General features: G+C 31.5%; 1 protein-coding gene across 1 annotated transcript; it reads left to right on the top strand.

Annotated features, from left to right (window-relative positions):
- The first annotated feature begins 3819 nt into the window (after positions 1-3819).
- On the top strand, positions 3820-8163 carry LOC101205960 (PHD finger protein MALE STERILITY 1). The gene is made up of 4 exons (XM_004140375.3): positions 3820-4135; positions 5234-5501; positions 6189-6833; positions 7371-8163. The coding sequence occupies exons 1-4, from the start codon at positions 3820-3822 to the stop codon at positions 8071-8073; spliced, it is 1932 nt and encodes a 643-aa protein (XP_004140423.1). The 3' UTR covers positions 8074-8163.
- The last annotated feature ends 8409 nt before the right edge of the window (positions 8164-16572 follow it).

The following is a 16572-nucleotide window of genomic DNA, read 5'->3' as shown; positions in this document are numbered from 1 at the left end:
CACATTGTAAGCTACCAAAATGTTTCATCATCAACCTACACAAGTTCTTGAAAACAAAGAAAATAATTTTAAAGATTGCAAAGAAATCGGCACTAGCCATGACATCTCTTTTGGAAATGAGGATAAGAGGTGGAACGAATCTGAGAAAGGCGAGATTTGGAGGCTTCAATGGTAGACTCCAAAGAGTGGTTGTAGCCCGTTTGTCGTGTAGTAGAAGAGGTACAGGCGGCGTTGGAGTGGGGAGATGGCCACGAGGCGGCAGTGCCGATGATGGACCTCGTCGTCGTCTGGAGAAGGGAATTCAAGGAGTTCGGAGATTGGGAGGCGAAAGGGAAGAAATCTAAAAGGGGAGGCGAAAGGGGAGAAAGGGTAGAAAGCAGAAAGGGGAGGCAAAAGGGGAGAAAGACGAAAGAAAGGGGAAAAGGGAGAAGGGAATAAGTTAAAAATCCCTAAAAAAGTTATTATTTTTTTTATATTAAATATATTATTTTATTATTATTTTATTTCTATTTTATGACATCAAATAACTGTCGCGAAAAACATTTTCCGAAAATTTCCGTCTTTTCCCGCCAAAAACGCATTTTTTTCCCTTTCGTGACATTTTTTTTTCCTCCCTCTATTTTGTGAAATAAATAAATGTCATAGTAGAGGGTTTTTCTTCTAGTGCCTTTTTTTCCACGCATCATAACCAAAAATCACCTAGTGATATGAGGTAACATAAAATGGCAGAAGCAATCTAAACAAACCAAGAATGATGGAAAACATAACAAACCAACCGAACAACTTTAAAAATCAAATCTGAACCAAAATATAATACATAATTATAATAAAGGAAGTGGTACCACAATATTAACAAGTTTAAAAGCATGTCATCACAGGATGTAGCTTCAATTAGAACAACACATTAAAGATTTATTGCCAAGACTTTTCCTACCACTGAGACAAGTCTATTATGTTGCTAAGTAAGTTTTTCCATGCTTATCTACTTGTATTTTAGAAGTGTGAATGAGAAAAGTAAGTTTATTTTTTATAGAGCTTAAATGACTATATGTTCTTTTTAGGTTGGTGACACTATACTTATCTAATGGATTATAAGTAGCTTTTAGAAGTTTGTTCTTGAAAGTGGTTTCTAAACTATTATTTTGTCTAAATGTTTTTTATGCTCGATTATGAGTTATGAATACGATGAGACACTGGTTTAATGTGAATCCAAGGTCTGAGAAAAGATTGAATATATATGATGAGACGCTAGTTGAATGTGAATCCTAGGTCTGAGAAAAGTTTGAATATGGCAAGATGCTGGAGGAAATCTCAGGTAATTTGTGTGATGTTGGTTGAATGTGAATCACAGGTCCCAGACGAGGGGAAAATCCCAGGTCTCGATGATGAGTTAGAACGTGTGTTAGCTTGAGTGCTTGGAACTTATTAATGATTGTGGTGGTGGTTCTCTAGCATGAAAGCCAGGTTAAGGAGGGAAGGAAGGGTTGTTATGTAAGCTTATGTGGCAAGCTAGCCATGTGTCATCTTATCTCACGTCTATGGAGCCAGTTGGAAGGCGCATTGCTCCTTAGCGCGGATGGCTCAGGTCACAAGGAAGGTGAATGCTACTCCTAGGTTGGTGAGGTCAAGCTAGATAGCAAAAGTAGTAGTTTAGCTAGGGAAAGGAAGCTCTGAAGCTTGTCTTTGAGTTGGATTAGTTGGGCGACTAAGGAGAAGAAAAAGAAAAAGAAGAAGAAGGAGATGAAGATGCCAAAAACGAAAACTGAATGAACTATAGTTTTTTATAATTTTTTTAGAGTAGCTTACAGAAAATCAACTGGAAAACGATGTTTGTGAAAAAACACTTTTCATTATTAGATTAATTTTTCATTATGGATACAAATTTGATGTAGAGGTTTACAAAGAAGAAGAAGAGAAACTTGAATAGGAAGTAGGCTGTTAAAAAAACTAGTAATCTGACCAACTCGAATTATCCGGGTTTGGGTTAGGTTAGAAAATTGGAGAAAAAAAAGTTGAGCTAGGTAGCCAGGTTCTACAAGTAAGGGGTCAGGTTGATCCGACCCAACCTGATTATGTATATGTGTATAAACCTAAAACCTAAAAGTAAACCTCATTTTGAATGTTCACCTTGCATATTGAAAAACAATATGAAAATTTGCCTAAATTATGGAGAGATGAAAAAAAAAAAACCAACTTGCTAACCCAACCTGACCCAACTTGAGTTTTTGTGGTTAGGTTGGGTTGGATTGACCCTTACATATTGAAGCGATAAGGTTCATTTTTTTTTTTTTGCCAACTTAGATACTTTGAGTTAGTCTATAATTTTTCTTCAATCCGGCCTAATCCGAATTACGTACATTTGTAGGAGGAAGCATCAAAGGGAGATGACCAATAGAGGGAAGAAGGTGTGGTGGCAGTTTGGAAATAATAAAAAAATTTAAAATAGAAATATCTTCAACCTATTTTAGGGATTGACATTTGTTATATTTACAAATTTTGAAAAGTATGTGCCATAACTTCTAAAAATTATTCTCATGTTGCTACCCAATACAATTTCATTATATGCTTCTGTTTAATGAGAATTCTAGTTGTTACTTTAATTATATATATATTTTACTTTTAATCATAACAATTCAATTTTCTTTCACAAAAAGATCTAAACCCTCAAATTGAATTCGGTTTCACCTATTTCCCACAACAATTTTTTTTTTTTAATTTTATTTTAAATCCTCCATAATTCGTTAGACCTTCACTGTTGCTCTCTCCAAACTTCAATTTTCTTCTCTTTTTTTTCTTCTTATTCTCAGAGGAAGATTTTTACGTTGAGAGGATTTATTTGTTGAGAACTCAAATGTGTAATTTCACTTTTTTTAGAAAGTTTGTCAAGTGTGCTCTTTAATTTTTCCAACACCATTCTAATGGTTGCTCTTGATCCCAACAAAAAGAGTTGTTGAAATTTATGTATCAGTAAAAAGAATTATTAAATAAATAAAGGGTTGTTTATTATTGATAAATAAGTGTTATTTATTTAATTTGCATAATGACTTAACTCTAATAAACAAACATCCAAGTTATATCATGTAACTCTCGAACAATATGGTCGACATATAAGTAGAGTATGTTTAAGTGATAACAAAAAAAAAAGGTTTATATATTACATAGAAAAGTCTTATTCCATTATAAATGTTATTAACGGTGATTAAATAGGAAGCATTAGTTGAACAATGTCTTTGATAATTTAAAATTAAATCAATGGTTGAATTTGAACCGGACATAAAATTGATTTTGAATTATTGAAAGAAAAACAGGTTTAACAGTGATTTTGAAAATGATTAAAGATTAAAGTGATTGAAACAAAAATTTCAAAATTACATCTGTAATCTGGAATGAAATGGTAAGAGGGGTTTGAGATTAAAGTTTAAGCTCATCCAATCCTCCAAGTGCATAAACTCATACATTATTACTCACACCATGCATACGCAAATCACATAGCAAAGACAAACAAACAAACATATCTTTTTTTTGTTTAGTTTTGGGTAATTTGTAAAATGGGAATTGAAAGGGTAGTTAGCCAAGAAAGTGTGCGTTTTAATTATAATTTATGTTCATCGTTATCTCTCCCAACTGACCTCAAAATTTGGCGGAACTTTTTAAATATTCTAATGGCAACACAATAAAATTCTTCACCTTCTCCAAAAGCATGCCTCCTATTTTTTAGACACTTCAAAACCCCTTCATGCACATCACCACCCTCACTTTTTAAACTCATATCCCATCTCTTATATATACTACACTTATTTTCCCCCTCTTGATCGTACGATGATGACGACGGATGTGATTGGGAAGAAGAGGAGAAGGGGTGGCGGAGGGGGAGAGAGGGTGTTTAGATTCAAAAGCTTTGGGGAGAATGGGCATCCGGCAGAGCTTGTGGGGAGATTCCGAGAGAATGTAGAGGCACTGCTAGGGTTTGGGAAGTGGGAGAGCGGAGAGTGCAGCTGCGAGGGGTTTCGGTGTTGGTCGTTTCGGCTGCAGGTGCAGAGGCAACCGCCTTTCCATGTGGTGCTGTTTGTGCTGGAGGAGGCGGTGGAGACTGTCACCGTGGCGGCGAGGCAGTGTAAACAATGTCAGTATGTTGGTAAGATTTCAAAAGCAAATATTATGAAAATCTTTTCTTGGGTTTGTTTTGGGTAAAAGGTATCATATTAACTTTGATTTCAAATCTCGTGGTTCCTAATTATTATAGTTAATTATAACTTTAACTTTTAACTTTCAATTTTGTTAAGTTAATAATAAAAGTGTGAATCTTCAAAGATACAAAAATTTGAATAAAAACTTGAGCCTCATTTTGAAACATAAAAAGTAAATTGTAGTCACACTTAAAAGTAGTAATATTTTTTAATTACAATTTAGGGTCCAAGTGGAAACTAGATAGAAAACCTCCAAAAATGTAATTTTTTTTCTAAGAAGACTAAGATTTATAAAAATTTCTTTTCCCTACAAGTTTTTTTTATATATAATTATTATTATGGACATTTTTTCAAATATAGCAAATAAAATATAACAAAATTTGGGATCTATCACCTTTATTGTTCAAATAGAAATTTTGTTATATTTTAGAAATATTTTCAACAATTTTATCATTTGCACTAATACCCCATTCTATTATCTAACTTTTGAGAAGAAATTTCAAAATTACAAACAATATTTCAAAACTAATAAAAATGGTTATTAATTACATAGTTATAAATTATTTTTGATAGGTTGAAAACTTTTATAAAAGTAACCATTTAATATTTACACTATCCTTATAAATATTTATTCATGGTATTAACAATTTTGTAATTAGCTCCGACTTGGTGGCTAACAATCAAGTTCATACATTTAAAAATCTTGTTACTTTTCTAAATCAATAAACTACCTATAGAGACCTAATTGTAACACACATTTGAAAGTATTGATGATTTTGAGCATAAGATTTTAGAGAGATGTTGTATAGAAACCCAGTAACTCGATTTACACTTCTATATCTATATTACCGGTTATTTTCTCTATAAAAATAGAAGTGTTCTCTTCCTTAGACTTAGCTAATCCATGGTTAATAAATCACGTGGGTATATATTTACTCTTTATGCTTTCATCTTTTCTTTACTTATCAATTTTGTTTACGTAACAACTCTCTCTCTTAATAGTATATATTCTAAAAGGATAATCGTGATTGGGGTAATATTTTTAGGGTGGGGGACACATATGATATGCAATAAAAAGTATCACTTTGTGTTGCCATCAAAGGAGACAATGATGGCTGCTTCTTCTTCTTCAAATAGCAAAAGCATGTTGAGTTTGAGGCTGATGGAATTAGAAGGTCATATCCTTCATGGGGTTTTCCATTCCAATGGCTTTGGCCATTTGTTGTGTCTCAATGGACTTGAAATGGGCAATTCTTTACCTGGCTACCTTCTCATGGACTTTTGGGATCGTTTGTGCAATGCTCTTAAAGCAAGGTTAGCCTCCTATATATTAAGTTATTATTTCATAATTTTATCAAAGGGTATGACAAAAATTTCAAAAATCAACGACCATTTAAACGATAAATCTATGGGAGCATAAGATATTAACATGATTCACTAACAATGAGTTGACTAGGTTCATGCTCCTAGAAGGAGAGAGGCAGTTCTATTATTAGATATGAATATATATCATATGATAGAGATTGCCAATGCGCCAAAGAGTTAGAGAGAGTTTATATACATGACACTACTCTCCAAAAATCATAAATAACAGATAGCGTATATACAATTTAAGTTATGGAAAACTTATGGTCATTCGAAGTACCAAATAACATATTCAAACTAAGTTATTCCAATCTATAAAATTTCATTACTTTTTCTTCTCTTATCGTAGTATTATTAGTTATAGATGAAGAGGTAATAGTTGTGTAACGCCTACACAGTAACTAAGTTATAGGTGTTAGTACTGGGTAAAACACGAGAATTTGATATTGTTGAAATTTTAATTCGTAGAAGAAAAGTAAGACTGTTTATACATCTTTAGAACAAAAAGTTAATTAACTAAACTTGTAATTGACATAAATTATTCTAATTGATTTTTTCTACAGCCTATATCTCATAGTATATTTGACTTTGTCTTACATCTTGTATTAATTTATTTTGATGATAACCTCACCATAGGAAGGTGAGTTTGAGGGACATTTCAAAAAAGAAAGGAATGGAACTAAGGCTACTCCATAGCATTGCATTTGGTCAGTCATGGTTTGGTGAATGGGGCTACAAATTCAGCCATGGACCCTTCAAAGTTACCATTCCAATGCACCAAAAAGCCATTGAAACCCTTCAAAGCCTCCCTCTCTCTCTCCTTCTCCACCACTTTGCCTCTATTCATCCCCAAATTCCTTTCATTTTTTCAAAGTACCAATCCCTCTCCAACCATCCTCTTCTCACCCTTCAAGACCTCCTCCATTTCATGCTCAACCTCAAATCCCCTCTCCACACGCAGAACACCATGGAATACTCCCATAGCTTGGCTGGATTCTTGCTCGAAACTTCTTGTCGATGGTCGCCCAAGCGTGTCGAGATGGCAGTTCGAGTCATCATTGAGGCATTGAAGCGAGCAGAGTTTCGATGGGTTTCAAGACAGGAGGTCCGAGACGCAGCTCGTATTTATATAGGTGATACTGGGTTGTTGGATTTCGTGTTGAAGTCGTTGGGAAATCATGTTGTTGGAAATTATTTGGTTCGAAGAACATTGAATCCTGTGACGAAAGTGCTTGAGTATTGTTTGCAAGATGTATGCAGTAGTGTTGAAATGAAACCCAGGTGTGTTTAACTACCATTATGAACTTGAAAACTTAAGTTGATAAGTTTTTAAATTTCTTATCTATTTATTTTATTTGATATATTTCTAAATATTATAAGGTATTTTATTTTGATTCTTAAGTTCATGTTAGTCCTTGAAACTTTTAGATTGGTTGGATTTTAGTTCATAAACCTTTTTAATGTATATATCTAAATTATAATAAAGCACACTAGATAAATCATTTTTATCCTACTACTTCTACTTTGCATATTTAATAAATAGATAACATCACTGAGTGTGTATTAATGTCATGGGTTTTCGGTAACCAAATTATAATAGCAAGAACAAAAAGTAAGCCTTTTGAAACTTTGAAAATGAAAATGAAGATAAAAGAAGACAAAACAAAACAAAAAACTTCTTACATTCATAACTAAAATAGACATTTTAAAAGTTGTGATTAAACCTATTTTCTCATAATTTAAAATTAAACCTCTTTTTCTATTCAATTAGGGTATGATAAATTTACTGTTTGTTTTTACATTTATATTTTTAACAAGGTGTAAAGTTGGGAGGGTGGAGTTAGCAAAAGATATCTCCAACCTCTACAAATATATTCTTGGAGACCAAAAGCCATTGCAGGCAAAAGGAATTCTTCCCAATCTAACAATAGCTTCTGAGATCATCCTCGACTCAAAGTTCCTTGTCAAGGAATACATGTCGGAGCCACAAACAAAATTCGAGCTTGAAATTGAAGGAAAGTTGAACCTCTTGTGCACAATTAGAGTCAAAAGACAAGAAACAACAACAATACTTCCATATGAGTGCATTGCATTGAAGAATAATGGCACCATTGATGAGCTAAAGAAGGAAGTGGAAAGGAACTTCAAAGAAATCTATTGGGGATTGAGAAGTTTTGTAGTGAAAAAGATAGTTGATTTGGAGGCAAAAGGGAATGATTTGGTGTTTGGGTTAGTGGAAGTAGGTGGGAAGTTGGTGTTTGAAGGAAGTGGAGAAGATGAAGGAAGCTTTTTCATGAACAATAATAATAATACTAATAATAATGGTGGGATGAATAAGAAAATTATGGAGTGTATTTGTGGAGCTATGGAAGATGATGGAGAAAGGATGGTGGCTTGTGACATTTGTGAAATTTGGCAACACACAAGGTGTGTACAAATACCAAATGAACAACAAGTTCCTCATATTTTTATTTGTAATAGGTGTGACCAAGAAATTGCATTGTTACACTCATTGCCTTAGAGGCAATCTAAACTTGTGTATTTTAAGTATAAAAACCAAGTGTTATTTTCTAATTTGATATATTCCTGTGAACTCGTCTGTTTTTCACCATTTCTTTTATGTTTTTTCTTCTTCCAAGAAATCATTGATGTAAAATTTGTTGGAAAAAAAATATATCAATAATTGTTGTGCTGTGTCAAACCACCACTGTCTTGAAAGCAAAATTTGGTGTGACTCTCAATGCTAAATTGCATATGTTGCTCTACAAAGTTAACACAACTTCTCAACTCATGTATGCACTCACGTGGAGTAAGAAATGAAATAAGAAAAAATAATGCTCAAAGAAGAAATCAAAGTTTTTGAAAAGAAGAAGAACCACCCCTAACACCAAAAGAATTTCTTCAAATATATAAAAAGAATAATGGTTTTAGATCTAAGTTTAATTTTAGATCTACAACCGTTCGTGTATTAAAATATATCATTATAACCATTTTATGGTTATAGTATTCCTAACCATCAAAATAATAATAATAATAATAGTAATTATCATATTTCCAATTGAAATATTAATTATAATTCATTATTAACGATAGTCATTTCCAACAATTCCTACGAATGACTACTGCTACAAATTTGGCTTTTCTTGATACATGTAAATTTTGATTTCTTGATAACAATCCCAAAAGCCTATCAAAAAAATATTTTTCTTTATGCACTAGTTATGGTCCTAACCATCAAGAAAAGATTCCTTATTTTGTGGACACACGTGCAAAAATGGTGAAATACTTGAGTTTTTTGGTTGGAGTTTCATTGACGGCCAAAAACTGTCAAGAAAAGCATTGCTTGATAGATAATACATATAAAAAATATATAAAAAATATCATATTATTTGATGGGCATTGCTCATGAAGAAATGGTGGATAAACAAATTGCTTTGGCTTGATGAACCTACCTTTCAAAAACTCCTCTGCCAGTTTGGGCAACTGCCATCAATACAAACCTTTCTTGATAGATTTGAATTACATGTGTTTTAATTTATTATGCAAGTTATATATATATATATAGGTCTTAAACATAAACATAAGAACTCGACCTCTTACCTGAGTTTCTATGAGTATTTCAATTTCAATTAAATTTTTTATTTTAACATGTGTTTTGAAATATATGAGTGTATAGTGTGCTCGGCAATTGAATAACAGAATGTAGATATTATATTATAAAGTTCATGCAAGACATAGTAAGACAAAAGAGCACGAGAGAATTACAAATGTGGTATGCATTTTCTTGCACCACCTCTTATAACCATTCTTACACTTAGTACAATCAAGTTATTACATTACATTTATTTCGCTTGCAGTTAGAGAGACAAGCACCGTATACTCAATTCAAATAAAACACGGTGAGAGTTCATTACTATGACTTTCTAGGATGGTGCATATGATATATGTCTTTTGTTGTTGCCATGGATCAATAGTTATTATATTTATATATAGGTTTATGTATATAGTGATAGGTTGTCAATTTCTATAGGGTTATGTCTTATATGATCGTATTTGTTAGATACTATTTCTTTGTATAAATATTAATTTACTGTTGATTAATTGATTAATAAAAATTAATTAGTTTATTTGATGGATGTTTAGTAAGTTTATGAAATATATATTACTTGTATTTAATTATATGGTCTGATAGTATGGATCTTATATTTGTGATAAATAATCGCATCTATAGAGGTATGGTATTGGTGGAGTTTAGAATATAACCTATCATAAACGAAAAGAATTATATATGTTATTTAGGATTTTATATTTCCATAAATTATAGGATGGATAATTTACATAAATGTAACAAAACCTAAAAATATTTACGATCTGTGTAGCAAAAAAAAGTCCAAGAAGTCGGTAAAATATTTTTTTTCATAATTTTCAAATTTTCCCTTCTTCTTTGTGATTTTTTCTCTTCCGAATTTTCTTCTCTTCTATTTTTTAACGATTTATTCTTTTGTTTAAATCTTCTATTTCTTCTTTATCATTTTTTGCAAGATTATTTGAAGTTATTTCACGATTATTTCAATATTCTTCTTCATTTTTCTCATATTTGAGAATATCAAGATCGTTTAAATATCCTTTTAAATGATGACCATGATCGTTTACCATGGTCAATACGATCATTTAAATTTGAAGCATTTTTTTTATTGTTTCAAACAAACTACAAGATCGTGTTGACATGATCTAAACGATTGCTTACCATAGTGAATATGATTGTTTAACATGGTCAACACAATGATTAGATCTGAAGTTTTTAGCGAACATTTACATTGGAATACACGATCGCTTATCACAATCAACATTATTATTTTCCATGATCAACGCGATTGTTAGCCATGATCAACCCGATCGTTTTAATTTGAAGCTTTTTCTTCTCATTATTAGAAAGAACTACACGAACGTAGATCATAACCTAAACGATCGTAGATAATTCATTTAGACTGTTGTATGTGCTTGTTAAAATTCGGTTTGAGTTCAGGGATTTAGTGTTGTGTTTCATTTATAGTCTTACTACATGGGTTTGCACGATTGAGATGTGTAAGTTAAATTCATATTGCAAACCTCAACTCTATGCGGCGAGTCATGGTCAATGCATGTGAGATGCTCACTATGTCTCTAGGTTAGAGTTATGCAATAAAAGGTACAAGTCTTTGTCCTGGTGTAGTTACTAATGCCTTGTTGAGTACAAGTTTTTCTATCGTATAAAAAGTGTAAGCGAAATGATAGGTTTCCTGGTAAAACCAGGGTCGAGTACAAGAAATTGCTATTAGATCTTAGTTATAAAGCTCACTTCTTCATCTAGGCGGTATAAAATATCTATAAAGTATAAAGTAAATGTGTGTCTAAGTGCTAATCCTAATATTTACACTAGAGATTCTGTAAAAGGTAGTAAGAATGGTGAGAAGATGGGGAATGAACTAACTTGTATTAAAGAATGTCTATGCGTTTATAGGCGATTAAGTCATGTGTCAATCCTTGATGCAATAGAGATCAAGTAACTAGCTTTTGATTAAAGCGAGCACCTCTCAATGTCTTTAAATTCCACACTCTTGCTCGGCTCTCAAGATGCAAATTATAAAGCTTAATCAAGTGATAGCTATCCTAAAAGTGATTACTTATAAGACCTATAAGTAATCACTTTTAAGACCTATAAGTAATAAAACTTATAAGACCTATATATTACCTCTCTTTTAAGAGTGGCAACCTTTCAGCACCAAGTCACCACATTTGTTCTCCTTTCAGGATACAAGTGATGGAGGTTTAATTGCCAAGGTGGAGTTTGTCTCCAAACTCCTCCTTGCCCGACCTAGCTATATCCTTGCTACTTGCTCTCTTGAGTAGGTTGCAATAGATGTTGGCCAAGCAACAAAGTAAAACTCAACTAACGCAATAAACCTTATAAGTTAAACTTCTGATCAACAACTTATCATAAGCCTAAATGTGAAATCCCAAATTTTTGGATGTTTGAAAATTATCAAAGATAAGAGAAAATGAGATTTAAGGGATTATGGTTAGTTTGAAAAGAATATAAAATTTGGCTAAGAATGGAAGTTTGGCGTTTTGAATTTGGCTTAGGCGTTTAGAGGTTTTATTGGGTGGCCAAGAGGAGAAGAAAACCTCTAAAGAGGTTAGTGTGGGCGTGTAGGATGCTTGCTAGGCGGCAAAGGAATAAAAGATAACCTCTTTAGATGTTATCTTTGTGTTTTATGTATGACCGAGAAGAGTAGGAAAAACCTCTAAGGTTTGACATTTTGGTTGAGGGCTAGGCGAGAAGAGTAGTTTGAGAGCTTATTTGAGCGTTTTGTGTAGGCAAGAAAGCTTGGTTAGAGGTTAGATGGCGAGAAGACTTGGTGTAAAGGCATGTGTTTAGAGCTTTGCGACAAGGTCAAGAGAGGTTAGTTGACATTTGGTCTTGCGGTTTTGGACTTGTCAAGAGGCTTGGCCTTTTGATGAAATGTTGTGTGAGATGAAAAGTTTTTTTTAGAGAGACCATTTTGCATAAAAGCAAAATCATCAGTTCTATTTTGGTTTGGTTTGAAAAAACTGTTTTTCTTATGCATAATTATAACCATCTTTCCTTACTGGAGTAAGAGAGAATAATAAGATTCTATTAATTTAAACAATATTTAATCAGTATAAATTTCAAATAAACTAATTAATTAATTATTAATCAATTAGTTAATAACTAAAAAATATATTTAAATATTTTATTTAAATCGTATTAAATGAATATCTATCAAATATCTTATAGTTTTATATTAATTTAGTTAAATCAAATTTAATTAAACTATTAATTAATTCTTCAATTAATTAAGAACTACATTAAATATCTTATATTTAACTTAAGTTAAATTTGAATCATATTCAAATATAAATTTCTCTCATAACCAATAATTTTAATATGAATCCAATTCACATTAAATTGATAGTTGAACTCATTCAAATATTTTATCTCTCATAAATTAATTCTGAATCATATCGAAAATTAAATTTAAACAATAAAATTTGATTAACATATAAACTTTATATTATAATGTATCACCATCCATTATACTAATTTCCAAAGTAAATTTGAACATTTCAAATTACAACCAATATAAATAAATCTCATTACCCTTTACGAACTATGAAGGAGACCTAATGGACCTACAGATCAGAAGCTACAACGATATGAGATTAATTGGCTAAACTCATTAACCATATTAATCAATATTCGTTAACTATATGTACACTCATCTAAAAACTCACAGCTGAACTCTTTTCACTGTAGATACATTTCTACGCTCACGGATATAGACTAATAACAGTAAGTTAGTCCTTCACGAGTGTTCGTAACACTAGCTGGATCAAATTTTCATTTTACTCTTGGGTTACCTCTAGTCCTTAAATATCAGTGCTCCGCTAATGAACAACCTGTTTATGGTCCAACAAATAAACAAAAACTCCTTTCGTGCCATAGAGAGGGTAGAACTATTTGTTGAAGTCCCAAAGACACCATTTAAAGGAACGCTAATCTACTTACCCTAAACAAAGGAAGAAATGAATTTCATCTTGTGTAATTAACTTTTCAGATCTTCACTCGGTCTTGTCTCCAAAATGATAAGCATATTGAGTTGGAGATTTGGCCACTCTCATCCGTACAAATTAAAGGACAATCCCTCGTGACCAAGAGTTTATAATACACTCGGGATTAAGACTAAGAGATCATCCCAGTGAAATAGAAACATAAAGATAACAGAGTTAGATCTAGTGGTTATTATTTTGTGGTCTAGTCTTATGCAAAATCGTTGCATGCATAGGATACTCTCACTTGCATGTCACCTACATGAACGTGTTGGATCATTGTGTTTGTATCAAATACAAAGTGAGTCGTATCCATAGTGTTACCAGGATAAGATGTCCAACTTTATCCCTATATACTATAGACTCTTTAAGTTGATCTCGAACATTGATCTCTTTATGTCTCTACATAATGTTCAAAACTCATCAAATAGTTTGGGATGTTAGTTTATTGGATTTGGGTTATTAAAACAAAACTAATAATATAATCAATAATATTTATTGAAACTATAATAATAACATTTTATTAATAATGCCAAGCACGTGAGAGACATTCGGTAGGCAGCAAGCATGCGTGCGGTAACCCCATTGCGAGGTTAGCACGAGACATGTGCCCCACCTCAGTAAGGTTAGCACGCGGCAGGCCCTAGGCCTTGCGCGTGGCCAACCCCATTTATCATGTTAATGGACACTGTTTGGCGTTTTTGAGCTGTTTTAGGTTGTCTTGTTATTTTTTAGAATTTTAAAGGAAATTTTGGATATTTTGACATTCAAGGGATTAATTAAGGATAAAATATGAAGTCTTCAAGGCAATAAGGATTAAGAGGAGCTTCTGGCCAAGGATCTGTACAAATATTATGAGTAACACATCGATTTCTAAATGTTATCAATAAACATGTTTTCAAGCTCTACAAGCAATAGCTTGCGAGAAAACCAAATAACAATATTAGAACCCTTATAATCTTGTTCTGATACTATTGTTGGATTATTTCAAGGGCAGAGAAGAAAAATAGCAAAATAGAAACTTTACTTTGGATAAATGACAAATTCTTATTTAAATTGAGAAAATAGCAAAATAAAAAAATATGGAAAAATAATTGATGAGACATTGTCTTAAATGCCCTAACCAAATTAAAAAAATTGAATAATCCTAAATACAATTATTCAAGAAACCACAAATACCCTATAATTAAAATCAAACTTCCAACACACAACTAACACCTATCAACATCAGACTTCCATAAGTTACATAAACTATTAGAGTTTCCAACTCGTCCCTTTCAAACCCTTTAAATTCTCCATACTTGGATTTTCTTCTTGTCGGCTGCTCTAACTGGAGACTTTGAGATTTTCATATTGTCGGCTCCTCCAATCGAAGACTCACGTGTGTCGAACAACTCATTGAAAGTTCCAAGAAGAATCACAACTGAAAAGTAAAACACCCACGGTGAAACTCATTGAAAATGTCGCTTAACCCTTCTATCCCCTTACCCTCGGCTAAAGTCGTGAAAGTAGATTAAACTCGACTCTAACAAATGTCAGAACGTTAGAACCCATTGCAAACCTACGATCAACGTCGCAAAGTTGTCAAAATGAACATCGGAGCGATTGTAAATGGCTTTTGTCTGCCTCGAAACCCATGGCTAAACCTCTGACATCTTCCTCTCTATCGACCAACATCTCTCTTCCTGTTGGAATATCGAAAATCGTCGCACCACCCTCTTTCTCTATAATCTCTTTGCTAGAAAAAACTCTCTCTACTGTGCTTTTTAGCTCGCGACTGCCCCCTCTTCCTATCTGTTCTACTTCTTTTCTTTTCTCTAATTAAATACCTAAATAAAAATATTTAATTAATTGCAAAAATGTCATTGAGGCATAACTACAATTCTGCCCTCAACATAAAACCTATTTTAACCCACTTAAATATTTATCATTTTTCTACCGAGACCTGTCAAAATATATAACTGAAAGTTATCTTTGAGATACTTTTGGAATCTTTTATGTTTTAACATTTTTCAATTTATATGTCTTCAAGATTGGTAATTTGTTAAAATTGAGCTATCCCTTGTGATTAACTAATAAGATATAATTCTTAATGAATGGATAAAAAAAAATATTTAAGGTCATTTAAGGAATGGTAATAATTACCGATATTATTAATAAATAGTTTAAAATATAACAAACCCCATATATCTACGATAGGAGGTTGTTGCAATCTTGTCCAACAACAAAATAGCAAATTTAGTTAAGATTTACAATTTGAATGTTGTTTGCAAAATACATCGTCTTCGTGCTATTTCCAATATCATGTCTCATTTTTTGAACTATTCAAATACACTGTATTTGGAATATATGATTATCCTATACCTAATGGAATGATACTATATCCTGATGACCAAAATTTTTACCTTTTTGTATGTGTCCTAAATTTGTTGTTTATAACATCATTCATACTCGACATATATTATGTTTGAGAAATCTTAATTCTATTGGTTATTATAAAGTTTGGTTAACTAAACAACCGTGGTTATGATTTAATGACATTATTTAAGAAATCATTCCTTATTGTTGGTTTTGTAACAAATCCATCTTAATGTTAAATTTTTTTGGATTGCAAAGTATATAATTATATGAGCACATAAATATTCATATTTGAACATATGATCGTGATATAGAACAAATAGTTTATCACATTATTTAAAAACATAAAATTGTAATGTAATTGTGTGAGCAACATATGGTATACATTCTGTCAAATACTGTGAAATTAGTTTGGAAAGAATAATATTTTCATGTAGTATGTACAAATACACTAACTCTATAGAAAATCAACGTAATCAAACCTGATCAATTTAATCAATAAATTAATTTTGTTAAATTAAAAAAATTAAAGTTGTTATTAAATTGGTAAAAATAAATCGACAATCGTAATTAGCATTATTTTAGGGATAACCTAAAATTTGAATTCAAATTGTTATTAAATTGTTTGGAATAAAAAAAATCTAAAAAATATTGTACTTATTTTTATTTTAGGGAGATGATCTAAAATTTAAATTCAAAATGTTATTAAAATTCAACAAAATAGTAATGATCACGATTTTAGGGGATTAAAAAAAATTTAAATTCAAATTGTTATAAAAAATATGTATTATATATTATTTAATAATTTTTTTATAAAAACTTTGGAATATATGTTGTTAAATTTTAAAATATAACCATTTGAATTTTAAATTTTAAATTCAAATTGTTATTAAAAATATGTATTATGTATTATTTAATAAAATTTTGATAAATAGTATGAAATATAAAGAAGTCAAAACTATTGAATTTTATCATTCGGATATTATCTAACATTTGAATTCAAATCGTTATTAAACATATATATATTTTATAGAATTATAGAAATAAATGG

The sequence above is a fragment of the Cucumis sativus genome, chromosome 5 (assembly GCF_000004075.3).
Source record: "Cucumis sativus cultivar 9930 chromosome 5, Cucumber_9930_V3, whole genome shotgun sequence".
Classification (NCBI taxonomy): Eukaryota; Viridiplantae; Streptophyta; class Magnoliopsida; order Cucurbitales; family Cucurbitaceae; genus Cucumis; species Cucumis sativus.
Note: the sequence above shows the minus strand (reverse complement) of the source record. Positions and strands in the feature narration are given on the sequence as shown.

What these genes read in the sequence shown, in the direction of transcription:
- LOC101205960 (XM_004140375.3), top strand. Translation starts at nt 3,820, where the DNA reads ATGATGACGACGGATGTGATTGGGAAGAAGAGGAGAAGGGGTGGCGGA. An exon ending in TAAACAATGTCAGTATGTTG is followed by an intron (nt 4,136 to 5,233) that starts GTAAGATTTCAA and finishes TAATATTTTTAG; the next exon opens with GGTGGGGGACACATATGATA. An exon ending in TGCAATGCTCTTAAAGCAAG is followed by an intron (nt 5,502 to 6,188) that starts GTTAGCCTCCTA and finishes ACCTCACCATAG; the next exon opens with GAAGGTGAGTTTGAGGGACA.